Below are 17,649 nucleotides of genomic sequence, written 5' to 3'. Positions count from 1 at the left end.
ACGACTTCTCGGTACTTCAAATCTAAAGAATTATGTGAATTACAAAGTAAATGAAAAGGATTTTTTCCGAAATATAAATAAGAGTAAATCATTTTCTTTGGCAATGTTCATTAATGTTTCTAAAGCAATATAGAATATACTTTTATTTATCTGCATACGTTAGAGTTTGCAAACTAGTAACATACAGTCAAAGGCTGCTTAATGATAATCTTAATTACTTAAGTAGTAATGGAGTAAAAATACTTTTCAGCAGCTGGGGTTTTACAAAAGCTCTGTGCTTTCCCACACCGGGTCTCACATCTTTCAAACTAATTAGATCTACATATTCGTGCATAAATACTTCAAATAGGAAGGATACACAAGCCTAATGTAAAAATTATCGATGGGTTCGTAATCACATGATAATGAATAAATACCTGATTAAGATCAATATTGAAGCTTATAAACTGCAATTACTGAAATTGTAGCCCCCGTTCTTTACATTCCAAGAACCATAAAAACCAACATATTGTTCGTTCCATAAAAATAAATTTTATCATTACCACGGATTGTTATTGTTAGCTAGGTAGTATATATTTGACTTCAGCCTCTTCGATTTATCAGTACTGATAAAATGATTGTACCCTTCAAATAAAAAGTAAAAAAAACTTTTCCCACCAATTACTGTGAAGAAAGAATATACTTTCATTCCATTAGCGGCAACAGAATGAGCTTGCAAAATAATTACAGTATCTGTCAGTAATTGTGAGCCCATCTGCAACAAAGTTATATTTAGACAAACACAGATTTAAAGGTACAATATTTTCCTCAGTCTCCTCTTATTTCTATTCTATCTGGACGCCATACCACCAGACTTCCGATTGATTAAGATATACTCGTTTCCGCAATACAGATATAAATATACTTAATCTATTGCCATTTTAGGAATCACTGTAATCCCTGCTGGAGAAGTTTAATACGACATGAAAGATTCTGATAGAGTATTAGAGAATAAGATTCAGAAACACGACAGACTTATCACTTTGTATCATGTTTCTCCACCATTACCGTGATATTCTTTAATACCTAATCGTAATCTATCAAGTCCTGTCGGACTTTGTAAGCAGGGATATTTCTTAAAGATTAAAGTTTATTTTGAACATGGTTTTGAAAAAATTAATGAAATAGACTCCTTGCAACTGTATGCAAAGCAGTTTTTTTTTCGTACTTCATAAGCAGGATATGAATAAGCATTACATATCATGCACAAAAATTTCAAATCTCAAAATTATACATTATATAGTAATATATTAATATAAGTGAGATTGATTCAAAGTACCGAATATTTTATCATACGATTCGAAAAGTACATAACATGCTTTTCACTATAATGTATGTGACAGCTGATTGTCAATAAAATAAAAATGCGACATTTCTTTCGATTGTAAAATTAAAACAGTTTACGGATATGTATGCGGTAAATGGAATTAAAGATGTAGCTTTAAATCTCGGAACCTTACATCTAAATTTATAGTAAACAGATGCATAATATTAATACTGCTCGCTATCCAGCAGCGGCAAAGTAAAATTTGATGTCTGGTGCTGATTCCAAAGTTCAGGAACAAGAGTTCAAATGGTAATAGCATTCAAAATAAAAATAACACAAACGTTTACAGCATTCATTACAATACTAAGATTCAAATTCAATTTCTTAGTAGCCACGTAATGATTTCAAAAACAGGATTTTTCCCCACTTAAATTAGTAATAAGTTATGTCAAATTTGGAAGATATTCATTACATTTGCGTTAGTCAATTTTATGTATGTTAGTCTGACGGGAAAAAACCTCAACTTGGGGGTGCATACCCTCAACTTTTTTCTTATGGGATTTTAGAATTATCTATGAGTTGGCATTACGAATTTACCTGAAAGTTGAAGGTTTTTTCCAAAAGGGATGGAATATCAAAATCATGAAATGAATGAATGCTTTTAGTTACAGTATCTTTCGTTTGAAACCTTGCTCGAACATAAACCTTATTCCAACGGTCCAATCACATTTTACAGAGGTAAAAGTAAAAATTTAGAAGTATGGTAACGTTTGGATCATGTTTAATACGAGGAATATTTGGGAAAGGTACCCACTTATACTCAAAAAATCATGCCACAGAAGTAGCACAAGATCCACTCGCCTCAACTGGCTCAAGTAGCCCAGTTTCACCAAATACTCTGTGTTTGTCTAGAGCGACGGGATAAGCAAGTTTATGTTTATCTCACTGATTTTTACTTTCATTTCTAATTTCAATACATAGAGTAATTGATCGATTTGAAAATGAAAAATGTTCTGGAAAATTTCACTGTATACATTTCTAGACATCAGAAAAATGTTTGGCTCAAGAGTCAGCTGTAAAGAATTGACAATGTTGATTGACAAATCGTTGATAAGAAGTAAGTAATATTACTGTGAGTATACTCTATAAAGTAAATGAAGTTTTTCCGTAAACTGCAAACAACTACAGCACCATACATCATTATTAACATTATTGACGACAATGAAGGCATAGTTTTAGAATAGGTAGTAATTATTTTCTAAGGGATCGATAAAGTTTGTCGATGTTATGCTTCTCTGCTTCAGTAAAACCTAGGATACTTTCAATAGCGTTTAGGTGACCGTTGTGGTTTTCTCTGTCCGTGAGAAAGTAGTAAACTGCTGACTTCAGGAATTGCAGTGTTATTTCAGGGTCCAGAGCTCCTTGGCTGCTTCGTGATTCTATGATGCGCCGATACATTGCCTAATACAGTGTTATAAAAGTGTTATTACTTTATAAAGTATAATATTGTAATCATCTTTACCCATACTAGTTATCAAAGCTTACATCTGGTACCAAAGCAAAAAAATGACAAGACATAAATACTACACTGGCTGAAAGTTACACATCAATAACAGTGTATAATTCCCATTCTTAAATTTGTGCCGTGCGTTATAATGTACTTACAATTCGTCATTGGGCCTAGACGAAATAATTTTTGACTAAATATATTTTCTTGCTCTGTACAATCACCAAAATCTCGACCATTCATCATTACAATTAGGTAGAGAAACAAAGAACCAACTTAACAAACCTACTAAGTGCTATGAAAGCGTGCAAACTAAAATTTACCCAGGAGACCATAAGAGGCTGTTTCTTCCAAGTGCTTTCGATGCAGTAGATCTACCGAATAAGGATAAAAATGTCTACATTAACCGTGCTCAATCACATGCAATTTTTTTTTGATACAGCTGGTATTGCAATATTTACATGTGGACACTGTAAAGTACTGTAATCTACTAAAAAGTAATTTATTCCGAGGACTAAGCGGAAAATGATTGCTTTATCTATATGAAGGATATTTTAAAAATTACTTTTTGCATATCATCGAATGAGATAGTAACCATCATTTGACTGATTACAATGTTGGAAAAGTCACTACGGTGGTAAAAGATTCGACCATTTCTATGCTGAGAGATATATTACAGCAAGTTGAGGTAGAGTTTTTATAAAAAATTGGAATAAAATTCATAATTTGACAAATAGCGCCACCTAGTCCTTGGCAGTCCTTTCGTTTGTTCATCTAACAAAATATATATGTAGGTCCAAAATACTTTAATTGAAAATGAACAGAAGTTGAGAAAGATGCAACAAATTTATTCAAAATCCGTGAGGCAGTTGAGTAAGGAATACAGACCTTACGAACGCCAAGGACCCAGAGAGAAACAGCCTCCTTAGCGCTTAACAAAGTTTTGCTACTATCGGCTGAAATGTGAGGTTCAGGCGTGTAGCTTGTATCCTGTAATAAGTGGCGATTTGGCAAGGTGTTAGTAGATCGTGGCTTCAAAGTAACATACCACAATACATTCGTGTTAGATAAATGACAAAAGTGAAAGCTCCTGTGATGAATATTTGAATATTCGTACAAGTAGAGTAAAATTTATGAGGTTTTATATATTATTTTATGAGTAGATTTTCAGGTGAGATTACTGCCAAAATATTCCATACTCAATACATAAAATAGTGTTAATAATCTAGCTTATTCAATTACAGTTTATCCCAACGTATCGCAAACATTCTATTAACGTTTAAATTTTTTCACACCCAATATAGTTTATCACAAGACGAAAACAAACAGATATTTTCTCCTGAAATTTCACACGATTTTCCACAGACGATCGTACAAACGTAAATATTACCTTAATATTCTCTAGTTCGGCTTTCGTTATGGTTAACTGCTGCAGTAATTCAGGTACAGATACTTTCGACGGAGTTTGATGCGCTTGCTCTAATATCTGGAAAAGGGATTAAACGAATAACACATCATTCATTCTAATTAATCAACTTGTCGATCCAAAGATCCAAGTTCGTAATGATAAAAATTTTTCATACCTGGTCAGCATGTTCTATACGAGCTGCCTCTTGACCTTTGGCATACATTTTCAGATACATCTGTTTATTCCTTTCCTCTTGCTCATCCAGTAAAGCTTTTTGTTCACCAAGTTCTTTTTTCACAGCCTCTAGCTCGGTCTCCAACTCACGAGTTCGTGTTTCTGCAGCATCCATACTCGGACGAACTTCACAATATCTTATATTTATTTCTGATAGCTGTGTAAGAAGACTCTCCACCTACAGTTGAATACATGATTAGTGAAGGAGATAATTTCATATCTGAGTATAATTTCCATAATGTTTGTATAAAACATAAAAAATGTCAAGTCTATCAAGTTACATAGACCATACCTGGAAACCTAGTATCATTTGCTAGTGCTGACTATCTATATATAACCGTTCCCAAGGAATTCGTGATTGGCCCAATCGGAATAAAAACATGCATATTCCTTTATAATGTCCTCTGTAATACCATTATAGCACCCACCTTGTCATTGTGTTTTTGTTTGAGGGTCTGCAATTCGTCGATATGCGTGCGATGCATCTCCTCAATCCTGCTTTCGTACAAATTAACGATTCTTCGTCTTTCCTCATCGCGTTCGTTATTTTGTCTACTGTTTGAAAAGTTGGTACTAGTAGGAGGAAAGGAGGCAGAATCCTTGGAATGAACCGAACTGTCTTCAAAGTGTCCGGAATCCGCCAACGATGAAGGTAGGTCTGAGGAATTAATTTTTTCAGGACTTTCTGGGTTAATGGGAGACTTGAGGCACTCCTCATCCGGAAGATCTTTGCAAGGTGATTCAGGAGACAGAAGATTATTCTCTCGAACAGTCAAAGCATCGCTACTGTCTGTTCTATCGTCAGGACTGTTGAGGGATGCTTTGTACAAACGCAGTTCCACAACTTCCTTAGCCAGGCGAAATATCTCTTGATCCTTTTCCTCGATTTCCTTCTTAGCATCAGTCAAAAGAGTCTACAGTGTAATGAAATATTGATAATAAATGAAATAACTCGATCGTGAAAAAATATTTGAGAATAATCTTGTCTGGTTGAAAATAAACAAACGTTACTCAATTACTTGAAGCTTCCTTATCTGTCGAGCAGCACGTTGAGTCGGTGTAAGATACCGTTCCGTATCACCATTGTGATTGGAACAGTGTACCACATATTTACGTGACTTCCCAGACCAAGTCGTACCATTTAGTGCAAACAGTGCATGATCGCAGGCGCTTGCGGTGCTGCAAGCACTCCCATAGCTTTTCAGGCTATCTGCATCGCTGTCATCAGCCCCCAAGCTCGCGGCCGCGTTGCTATTTCGCGGCCGCACTGGTGTCAGTGACAAACTCTGCAATTATGCAAGAAGAATGAAGGAAAAGAATAACTCGGATTCCATACATGCCGCAAGGATATCAGAACTGACAATTTTATGCGGGGAAAAAAAGGAAGACAAATGACAGTGAAATACAGATACTGATTTACATACAGCGCGCTGTTTTCAACTTGACGTACGAAATCCAAACGAATGCGCTTCGACATCCTATTTTTTTATGACCACTGAGTACATTAAACGTATAAAAAAGTAATTGCATTACCGCTGTACTCGAGTGTAGACGAAGCTGCTAATTGAATCAGCAGTCCCTCATACTGCGCTAGATAAAAACCATACGTAACGATACATACGTGAAAATCGCATGATTACTTCATCGTGAAACACAGTTTTGTGACGCATATTTTTTAACAGAATATACGAACCCTGTAAGAGTTTAGAAAAAATGATAAACGTAAAATGTACCTTACGTTGCTTGAGTCGATTCATTGTCAGTGACATCGTTTTCCGTTTGACAAACTGCATCGACAGAATGTAAATCCATTTAAAGGAATTAGATCGGAAAGCGTATACAGTATTAGATTGTTGAAATGTTTGCATAAAAATTCAAGCATTAGATGTGTTCGACAAGTTGTGCATTGTTAATGTTAAATCTAATTGCAATCAGTTGGAGATAAAATTTTGATAGTAAATTACCGCCGCAGATATTTGAAATCTGAATATTCGACTAGAAGCAACAAAATCTAGGGAGGAAAAATTATGGTACGCAAAAATACAGATTTTTATATTTCATTTTCAATGTATATAAACTAAATACGTTTCGTTCACATATACACCACTGTATAAATAATTTATTGACCTTATTAAGTTAATAATCGTCAAGTTCCAACACGATTTCAAAAGTATTGATACACATGGCATGAAATATAAGATAACATTTATTTCTAATTCGAATGCAAGATTGACTATACGTCCACTTACAGAAGCACACCTCCAAGGACCCGATTTATCGTCAAAAACGTCCATGGATACATACAAGATAATTATTCGCACTTTAAGTATTAAACGTTAAAAATGAAACTGCGCAATTCTTTTGACGACGATGATTTTTAATCACGATAAAGACTGTGCCTTCTTGCATAGATGGTAGAACGGTAAACACGGTTCGCTTAAAAGTGCCACGGAATATGCGCGTTTGGACGTATGTAATAACTTCATGCATACTAAAGTAGTGTAACGTTAATACACCGTCAGTATGCTTATAGGTCAGTAAAGCCAAAGGGATGAAAATTGCGCCGACGCAGCAGAGATTCGTGTCGGAGGTCAGAAGTTCCCAGGCTGAGTCTCACAACCGCCAAGGAATATAGCATACGTATGTGTCTATAAGATATACGAAGCTGTCCATACTTCCAAAGTTTTAAAAACTTTTCTCAAACTTCTTTTTCCATCTTTTATACTTGGTAGTTAGTTCACTTTTATCAATTCATGTATAAATTTCAATACAACAGAGTTCAACATTTTTATGACAAATCTATACTCGTTAACTTTATACATACATACATATATATATATATATCAATCTTTATTACAGTCACGCGAATATCCCCTTAGCAGGTCCATAAATCTCGTGAAAGAAACATTCGTTCGTCCGAGAGCGTCTATTGAACCTTACAAGGCCGACGTAGGATCAACAGATTGCATTGATAACTCACTGCCGTACAGATCTCTTAAGCTGTTAAAGATTCTGTTTGCACGTTTCATCATAGACGAAGAAACGGACACACCGTGAATGCGTTATAGCTTCATATTCATTCGTTAGCTAATACAGCCATTCACGGCACTAGACTAGATGGTTTTACCAAGTGAAGCTGTTTGTATAACACGTCTGGAGAAAGTTTGAAGCATTAAAATCGTTTTCGGTTAATGCTACTTCGCTAAAAAGCTCAAGTTCATTGAGTCAAATCGATGAGGCTATCGTGTGATCAATCACATACCGTAATTACTGGGATCTCGTGTATTCGCTCGAAATTCAAACAGCTCGAATTTACATGAGGATCTAGATAGCAGTGTATCGTTTCACTGTCATCAAAATAACTCACTATTAAGTCAGCGAGTCTCGAAACGTTGTTATTGTTATACTACCTGTTAAAACGAAAGTGCCTGCTCCACGAGCTACAAGTGGCTGTCATAGCTCGATCGAGTGATTATAGCTACATGAAGATTGATGTGTGTGTGTGTGTGTGTGTGTGCACACACACGGTGTAATTTTACTCAATTTGGATCGAGCACGAACGTTTTCGGCGTAAATTTAGACCGCAATCCGCCGTTTCTTGGGCAATGACTTTAATCACAAAGAGACGAAAAACGTCCGACAGATAGTTATAAAATAATAATTAAATTAATGGACAGATGATTAATGCAGAATATACCAACGGTGCTAAAAAAAAAACATGCTACAAGCTTACTTGAAATGTGAATCTAGAAAAAAATATTCCAACTGATAACGTATTCTGTCAAGTGAGTAGTTAGTCATCTACTTCATAAGCATTACACATGTATACCTTGCCAGTAAGTAATTGGGCTCCGCGTTAATTAACGCAAGTTAATTACGAACGGTCGTTGACGCTGTCGGCTGTGTATAGTACCGGTAACAATTATAACGATCGGTCAGTGGAACTTTCAAGAAAATAAACTTCACTGTATTACATTTTTCTCTCTGTGTATATTAACACAATATCAAACGTTGAACGTTCAGTTTGTTTGTCGGAGGAAAGATTCCGATTCCTCGTCTCGTTGATATCTTACAAACATCGTTGATCGTTTGTAACTGATCACACTATTCAACACCGCGTAATCTTAGCTGCAATGGTGGATACGTAAGAAGATGTAGGTGGGGTGAAAATGCATTCCCGTTTATACAACGTAAAATAAATTGCAGCGTGATGTGTATTATCCAAAGAATATTTGCGACGAGAAAAATTGTCGACGGCTATTCACGGATGAGTATAAAAACGGATACATTATAGAACCTTCGAGAAAAGGTATGCGCAATAGAACCACAACGGAATGTATGTGGTACCCTTTGGTAGCGAATGTACCCTGCAATACCCGAAGTATTTGTTACAAAAAGTGTGCGTTGTCGATGGAACGGCGATGACACAACATCAATGATTATCAGACTTACGAGAGATCGGTGCCGGGGCGAACTGACTCCATTCTCCGTGATGGCGGGGAAGAACTCCTGCGGGTGCCTGGTGTTCCCTTGGAGGTGGTGGACGGCTGAACCCACGGGGGTCCTGTGATGCTGGTGTGCCAGGGCACGTTCCCCGCGCACGCGTAAACTCCCGGCGCGTCGAAGGGGCGCCGGAGATGGCCGGGGGATGCGCGAATTTTCGCCCGAAGTCGGGGACGGCGTCTGCAAGGGCGTCGAAGACACGGCGGCGTTCGCCGGCGTCGAGGGCGACTTCACAACCACGCTGGTACCGGGCATACCACCCGGGGGATCCGGGACGCCGGGGGCGGAAGATTGCCCAGAATTCCGGGCCGAAGTTAAACTCAGCGACTGGAGCGAGCGTTCACTTCCGTGACGAGCCATTCTGTTGGTCCAGCTCATGCTGAATGCGCTGTGAAAAAATTAATTTTATATCGTCAACTGGAATTATTATCAGTCAAGAGGATCCATTCGCGGATTCGTGTACAGTATGATCGCACAGCGAATCAGATATAAATCATTCTAGTAGAATTGTACTTCGGAACGACGATCGTTGGTTACATTGTGGTTCGCGCAGACGATCTCGGCGGGAATTCGTGAAACGAATTAGCTAACTTTCGACGATAGATTAATTACCAAATGATTTTCAATTTCTTCACTTTGTTTTCGTCGCGTAATTGTCAGTCGGATCACAGATAATTATTACGTAATTAGGGAGATGGGAGCGATCACCCTTTCGTGCTTCATCCCCAAGTTAACTTACAATAGCTGCTACATAGAGGCGAAGGATTATTAGAGTCAAGTGAGATTCGTTTGATTCAACTAAATTCTATAGTCAAATGAGGCAAACGGAATAACGTGGCGCGAATTCCTTGCCATAACGTGAATTTTGTAACAAGAAAATGTGTGATTGGAATGACTACAAATAAGACAGAACGCACCGTAATAGTTTTGTTTCGAAAATATTTTCGAAATTTTGGTATCAAAACAAATTGAGCTTCTTTCAATACAATGTTTTGTTAAGTCAAGAGAGTTCAATGGTTGAAACAAGTATTAAAATTTGTTGTAACAAATATTTTTTACATTCACTGAACATTAGAGTTATTCAAACGCAAGAAACATATTCATCGAATAATATTATTTATAAATTTGTTGACTCAAAATTTTGCGGGATTCACACGACAATTGGTGTATAAAAACCCGAAAATTTATTGCTGTATATGCAGCAGTATAAATTGAACATGTGTCAATGGTACTGGTTTATCTAGAATTAACATCAATTGCGATGATTCGAAACTCGACATTACGCTTTCTGCGGGTGTAACAGGTCTGACGACAAATTTTTCTTACACTACCGATATGTGATTTCCTGCGCGAGTACCTGGTATTATAAGTATCTCTGAAGCTACTTCCGTAGCGAGAAAGTTCGCCACCTAGTGGTCGTTCATAACATTAGCATACTGATATTTATGATGAATATATTCTGTACTTGTTTGAAAGCATGTGGTGTTTCTTTTACCTCGTGTACAAGTTAGTGTAACCGATTAAACCAGTTACGCCGAACAATCTCCGGTTAGATTGATGAAGTCTGGCATTCAATTGATGTGAATATTTTGTTGGCTAGATTCATGCACTTATTTTATTCGAAGTACCTAATTTTTACTGTCAACCAATATTCGACTTGAAGGAAAAATACATAAAGTTCAATTAAAATGATATTTAGTGAACTCAATTTCGGAAATACATCGAAAGGTTTACTCGAATCAATACTTCACTTGATCGCGACAAGAAAGGCTTTCGTTGAATCAAGGAATTCGCTTGACTAGATCATTTTACTAGCTAAATCGAAATCGTTGAATTATAGGCATCGTATTTGGAACAAATAAAGAATTACTAGATTGAAGTGAATGGACTCCAACAAAATCTATTTTGTTGAATCAAGAATTCCTTTCCCTCAGTCTACTGATACGCGAGAACATTCGCTAATGCTCAACGATTATACGGATGATAGAGTTTACATAGATTCTATAAGGATGGTGCATAATTGTTGATCAGCTGTACTCATTTCACTTGGAACGACGTGTTTGAACACTTTTCATACGATAACTTCCAAGCCGATAATACAACATTAATGGGTACATTCTATTTTAATACATACGTGATTTTCGCAGGAGCTAAAATGATTTATGTCCAAATTACACTTTCTGAGTTATAAATTGAAGACATGCAGCTAAAATTCGATACAATTATCAAAACCTACTGAATCTATACTGTATTTATGCCAAATTTCATGTAAAACGTAGAAAAAATTTCGAAACTATAGAATCTATAAAACCTCATCTCGAGTAAAACGAGCGGAGTAAAGAATTGTGAATCATTTTTAAAATTGAAAGCTTTAAATGAAAATAAAACTATGGTGTCTTACATGCGTACAATCGTTGGTTACTTCGCAAAGCTCCTCGTATCAACGACAGCTATTACTGACAGCTAAAATTTCTGACAAACGTCATTTTGTTTGAATCAAAAATACCAGCGTCAAATTAGTAGTCCAGTTGATGTGTACATTTGAAATTGCAATTATTCGATTGCACTATTTTCTTTTTCTAATCGTTTAAGAGGGGGGGGGGGTGAGGGGGGGATCTGAATCCAGATTTTCTACCGGATTTTGCAGTAGCTTCGGCCGCTATTTTGAATTTAATGGGGAATTAGTATTTGTCAAATATCTTACCTATTTTCAACTTTTGACTAAAAATGGTCACATCTAAACTGGTAGGAAATTTTTGGAATCCTCCAAAAGTTAGGTGCTATCAATTTTTTGTCTGCGATTGATACGTTCCCAGTTGAACCATAAATTCAAGACGGCGGCTGAAGCTACTGCAGAATCTGGTCGAAATTCTGAATTCAGACTACCATGAACCCCGCTAACGATTAGAGAAAAAAAACAGTGATACCGAAAAATTGCGATTTCAGGTGTTCTTTTTTGTACATAGCGACTGGGCAAAAGGGGTTTGCTTCTACTTGTATGCAAGACCAAGTTTTGTGTAATGACCACAAGCTTTTGTTGACGTGTTGGATTGCTTTTCGGTGAGAATAAAACGTAATTATTTTATACAATCGCGCACTACGAGACACAGTAAACTACAGTACTCGGCCACTGTGGACAAGTGATTGGTTCGAGCACTTTCTATTAGATCTCGGTGCGTCTTGTATAAAACTATCACAAATATCAAATTGCGCCCGGATCGCTTCGTTGATCACGATTTGCGGTTTCGAAACGAGAATCCTGCACGACTGATTCCAAGGTTAATATTTCACGAACTTTCGAGATAGATCGAACTGAATCGTAAATATATCGCATTGCCAGTCGGGATAGAAAATCAAACCCCGAAAATTCATTTATAAACAGAGTAAAAATTAACGATGGGATCAACTTTTAGCACCACACGTTTAGTTTCGGTTTCGTTCAGAAATACAGATTAAATGTTGAAAGGAAGATTGAAGAAATTATATTAGAAGACGACTCAACACGAATAAGCGCACGATAAAACATGGTAAAAAAAAGTTTTAGTTTATTTTACGTAAATTGTATACTTAATTTTCGTAACCACTTGACCTGCTCGAATATACAAATTAATAATGAATGACGTTGTCCCAATTTATGTGCTTGCTAATGGCGCAACTTCGATTCAGGCAAATTATATAGTTTCCAATACATTTCAAATTGCGGATATCGCGGCAAAATTATTCGACCAAAAGCTGCAGATTTCCCAAGAAATGTCGACAAAAAAACAAATCAATCAACGCTACGCATTCATTTACAGTGTACTACAAGCGTACACTGACCAAACAGCAGCCAACCGAGACCGGAGACACTGTACTGAACAGTATCAAGATGGAACAAAGGACCTGTAAAGAATTTTATAGACCGTGGGAAGAGTAGATATTTCGAAAAGTGGTAGATACATACGATACATATCCATTATCGTTTATAGCAATTTTATCTATCGCTGATATTCGTTGAACTAATGAATATGCGTCCTTTGAAATAAATTAACGATATCATGATACATACGTTGATTTTATGCGTGTGTGTGATATTGAAGAAATTGAATTTCCATATACACAACCGATGATCGAGTTGATGTATTTGATTGCTCGCTGGAACATTGTTCATACATTATACGTTTCCTCTCGATGGGTATATTAGATTACACGTTTAATATTCATCGACCCTGTTGTGGACCAGCCGTAAGACCCGATTCACATAGAGCATGCACTTCCGGGACTGACAATGCCTTTGAATGGAACGGACGTGCTTGCAGATGCCTTGCACGCAATTTAAATTGTGCCGAAGGAAGCGGGATGATTATTTGTGCAAACTCTCTCCCATATATAATCTTAGAACTTTTCAACGAAAACAAGCGCGCAGGTTCTTTCGTCTTTACAATATACATGTTTTAAGATTCATGAACTTCGAAACGACCTATTATTCCCTTCTTCTGGTGCAGACGCTCCGGAAGAGGTCGAGGACATATTGATCGACACTCAGTCACGTTCGCAAAGCCGGATTACGAGGGTGTAGCGGACAGAGTGGGAGGACGAAGATTGACCCAGGTCAGTGATTCGCCCCGGTGAATCGTTTGCGAAATACACGCAACCCGAGTTTTCATTCACCGGCCATGAGAATAATGAAATAATTACCACCGCTCGATATAATCAACCGTAAGACATTGCAAAATTACACGCTTGTGCCTATATACATAATATCATGTTTAAAATTACGCAAGTGAAACGCTTCGTAGAGTCGTATACATACATATAAATATTATACAGTTGCAAACGCAGTCGAGCTCGGTTGATGAAAATATAAATGCCTATTCATAGTTTCATACCGTGCGAGCAGAATTTTTACTATACTTGTGATTTACAGTAATGTTCATCAATGCAATGTGCTTCCGGCTAACTCGTTTTCGGTCCAAAACAAAATGCGAGTTCGATTCTATACGAATTATGTACCCGAAAATGACTTCCAAACTTTCATTTTGTTTCGGATCGAAAACAAGTTACCCCCGAGCCGGAGGCATTAATGAACATTACTGTTCATGTGAATTGTATTGTATTTTTAAGTACAACCACATTGTTAATACGCCGTCAACGTCACGAACCGTGAATATTTGACGACTATTGTGCTGGTGGTAGTGGTTATTATCGTGTAAGTATAATACTGACCGAATTATGCACTCTGAATCAATGCATCATACCTGAATGTACCGGGAGTTGTAATCTTGACAAGTGATATCAATAATCCTATACTTATACTCGATTCAAGGCAAAAAAATAAAGAAGTTATCTCTATACAGTGGCTGAATCAAGCATCAATGTACGTGTAAAAAAATTATTTTTTCTTAAATCGTAAGGACGAAAGAATTACGGAGATGAGATAGTGGTAAGATTGTTAGAATTGACTTGAACTCCGCAAATTTCTGATTGGTTTGTTTATATCGGGTCGAAGAGTATATCACGAGTTTTCGAGTTTCGAATAGGACGCTATACGATCAATGAACCCATTTCGTAGTGGGAAAAAAATAAATACGAGAAAAAAAGTAAGTGGATAAAACCACTGGCTGCGACAAAGAAGCTATAAAATCGACAGACGGAGAAGGGACCTGGAAATTGGAATAGTCATTGCGGTGTCCCTGCGGATCGGAGGTAAAAACATTCGTACCTATGATTACTTAGGGTATAAGTAGTACAACCAATACTCAGCGGCAATTCCTTGGATATTGTGAAGCGACTGGGTAAAAAAAAAAGTAAATCGACAACCTACCACTGGTCATAATAAGTTTTACAACGCTCCAGTTGACGAGCGCAGGAAATGGTCATGGATAGTAAAATCTGTTCAGTTTATACGTGAACAACGAATAACAAAGATTTATTTTTGTTCGATGTATGATAGTAAACATGCAGTAACTCTCACGTTATATTTAAGTATGCCGAATTCGGTGAAAATCAATGCTGTATTGGAATTGATCGATTAAAGCAATGGAATGAACTACATTTACAACAATTGCTTTCTATACTACCGCGGGCCGTGACAAATTGCTACGTGGTTGAAATGATTCTTGCATTTATGTTGCACTGATAAGAAACCATAATAAATATAGTCAACCTTCCCCTCACGCTGACAATTCTTAGGGACTAATCATTGAATTGAAAACCTTTTAACAATATTTTCAATCACACAATAGAAGAATAATTAAAAAGCATTTTACAGACAAGTATAAACGTTCTGATGCTGCTCGACAGGGTAAAACTAAACCTGGGACAAATAATAATAAGCGAATTACATACGACAATGTAATTGAAAACGAGAAGAGATACCTGCATATAATGTAGCTGTATACAACAAGAAACAAGGAGAGTGAAAGCGCGGCAACTCGCCACGTTGCATACAACTGTAATATTTGAAAGTTTTAAGCAGAATTGAATGCATATTCTATCAAGGATTCTATTGTCAGGCTTATGTCTGCACCTCGAAGTATTGGCCATTTCATCGGAGACAATAAAAAAATACACTAATGCAATAATAATTGTAGTTCCGTAAGACTCTGCAGAAGATTTTAAACGTTTTCTCTACTACTGAAATGTCACCTTGAGATTCGACAATTGGTTGATAGATTATAGAGCAAGGACATTTTTTGATAAGGAACAATCGTAAACTTGCTTTAATCGAACTCCCTGATTTTTAATACGTGAATATTTAAGTTACTGCATAATTGCAGTACCTTGGTGAGTTTTAACCAGATTTCGCAATTACAATAATATATGGAAACGGTTTTGATTAATCGGCATGTTATTAACAAACTAAATAAATGCTTCGAATAATTATGAAGAAATTTTCGGTTTGAAATACATTTATACATCAACATTATTCTTACACACGAAATTGCGGACGTTTAAAAGTAGTATAAGTAGCTTATCATAATTAGGAATTTGATTATTCGTAACGCATATAAATTGTATTTTTCTTGCGCTCGTTTGAGTAAAAGTTTCAATAGCTGTGTAGATACACGAGTTATCCAGTTCTCGTGCAGTTTGTGCGACATTGGTAATTCACGAAAGTTGTATACATATGTATACCTATACTCCACAATCACGACTCTTCAATTTTAATTCGTTTAGCTATACAGTGTTGCACGAGCGGGTAATAAAGCATAAGCGTGTATTTTTATCATATCATGTATTTTTTCTCGAAAAAAAATGTAGTGTGGGACCTTAGGCTTTGCATTACGGCCTTCTGTGAACGTGAAACTCGGAATGCATGCACGGTTACTTCTAAGTAACTGAAATAATTACTTTACGACGTATTATTTTCGACGGCAACCTTCCCAGGAAACATATAGAAGTATTATATTGAGATACACTATTGATCACTAGCCGGTCTATTTCCATATATAAGAGGTCTGATGTCTATGGTAGCAGTAAAAATAATATAACGGTACTTCGAGAATCACTTTGGGTGACAAACATCAATTATAAAATCATACACTACAATGTTGTAGCTACAAAACGAATGGATCGGTCACATCAAGCCGAGGAGCAAGAATCTATGAACCGATTAGGAAATCGCGTTGTTCATTTCATTATCAAATGTGATTTCTGCGACTACAGCGTCCGCTTCGGCCGAAAACGTGTTGGAAACATTAAGTTTATAATTAGCCTCAATCGTCGGGTAAATAAGCGGAAACTCTTTGAGCGGTCTAAGCGTATAGTAACGGGGGGAGGGGGGTCGATGGATACGGGGTATAAACAAACATATTTATCATTTTCTTACGGTGTTATAACCGCGTACCCAGAGTACAGCTACATCCATCATTTTATTATGGAAGACCACTGACGTCAACAAAAAAAGAATTCACTTAAAATATGCAACGTAAGCATATCGTGATAAGATTTTACGCTTACGCTAGAAAATGGTGCGGTACGTTAATGTGACCGATACGAGTTACTCTAGGCTCGCGTAACGGGGACGTTTACTTACATATTAGCAAGCTAGCCGACTTGAAGCGTGTTAAAGACCTGTCATACGTATTTTATAGAAGAAACTGGTTTGTTTACCAAACTATTATCGTGACAAACTCACCTTAACACAACAGCACGTGGACAAACAGACGCAGTTCAATTTTGAGCAGACCTAAACTCGGAAGTTGCAACACGTCAGAAATAGCAGACGTCAACTGAATCGTCGGCTGGTTTCGCGACACTGATGTCTGGTCGAATTGGGACGGGGAGGGGGGGGGCTGAGCTTACGTACAACGCTGATGCTAGGAGGGGTGAGCGGAATCAGCGGTGGCGGCCATTTTACGTTGCGAGTTACGTCATTATTCCTTGATAGTATGGTGGGTATAGGTTAGAAGGACAATATCATATGGGATTTTAATTGGAAAAGTGTTCGCGACGAAGCAGCAAATAATAGTTTCACCAGAATGACACTGATAAGGAATAAGGATTCAACCTGAACAGCAACGCCATCTCATATGTTCTCTACTTCACGGACATTTTCTATACACGGCGATAGTCGTCCTTACCCTCCTTACCTCTACCCTTCATACTGGTTAGCAGGTTACCTACATTTATGAGAATGGCCGGTTAGCATGCATTCTGCGATGCCGGCACGGTCACATGGCACGCTCGCGTTTTTCGTGTCCCCGATTT

The 17,649-nt window shown here is 37.1% G+C and overlaps 1 protein-coding gene across 3 annotated transcripts; it reads right to left on the bottom strand.

Moving 5' to 3' along the window:
- Nucleotides 1-128: 128 nt before the first annotated feature.
- LOC124177001 (protein quick-to-court) lies at nt 129-17,212 on the bottom strand. Of its 3 annotated transcripts, none has more exons than XM_046558994.1 (8): nt 17,078-17,212; nt 8,908-9,346; nt 5,475-5,741; nt 4,884-5,369; nt 4,397-4,633; nt 4,204-4,299; nt 3,702-3,803; nt 129-2,767 (listed from the first exon to the last, which is right to left on the bottom strand). In XM_046558994.1, the coding sequence occupies exons 2-8, from the start codon at nt 9,334-9,336 to the stop codon at nt 2,558-2,560; spliced, it is 1,827 nt and encodes a 608-aa protein (XP_046414950.1). In that variant the 5' UTR covers nt 9,337-9,346; nt 17,078-17,212; the 3' UTR covers nt 129-2,557. The 3 variants fall into 3 exon arrangements, with proteins under 3 accessions (XP_046414950.1, XP_046414969.1, XP_046414959.1); XM_046559003.1 differs by lacking the exon at nt 129-2,767 and adding an exon at nt 2,783-3,187; XM_046559013.1 differs by lacking the exon at nt 3,702-3,803.
- Between the last annotated feature and the right edge of the window lie 437 nt (nt 17,213-17,649).

Source organism: Neodiprion fabricii, chromosome 1 (genome assembly GCF_021155785.1).
Source record: "Neodiprion fabricii isolate iyNeoFabr1 chromosome 1, iyNeoFabr1.1, whole genome shotgun sequence".
Classification (NCBI taxonomy): Eukaryota; Metazoa; Arthropoda; class Insecta; order Hymenoptera; family Diprionidae; genus Neodiprion; species Neodiprion fabricii.
This window is presented reverse-complemented; position numbering and strand designations above follow the sequence as displayed.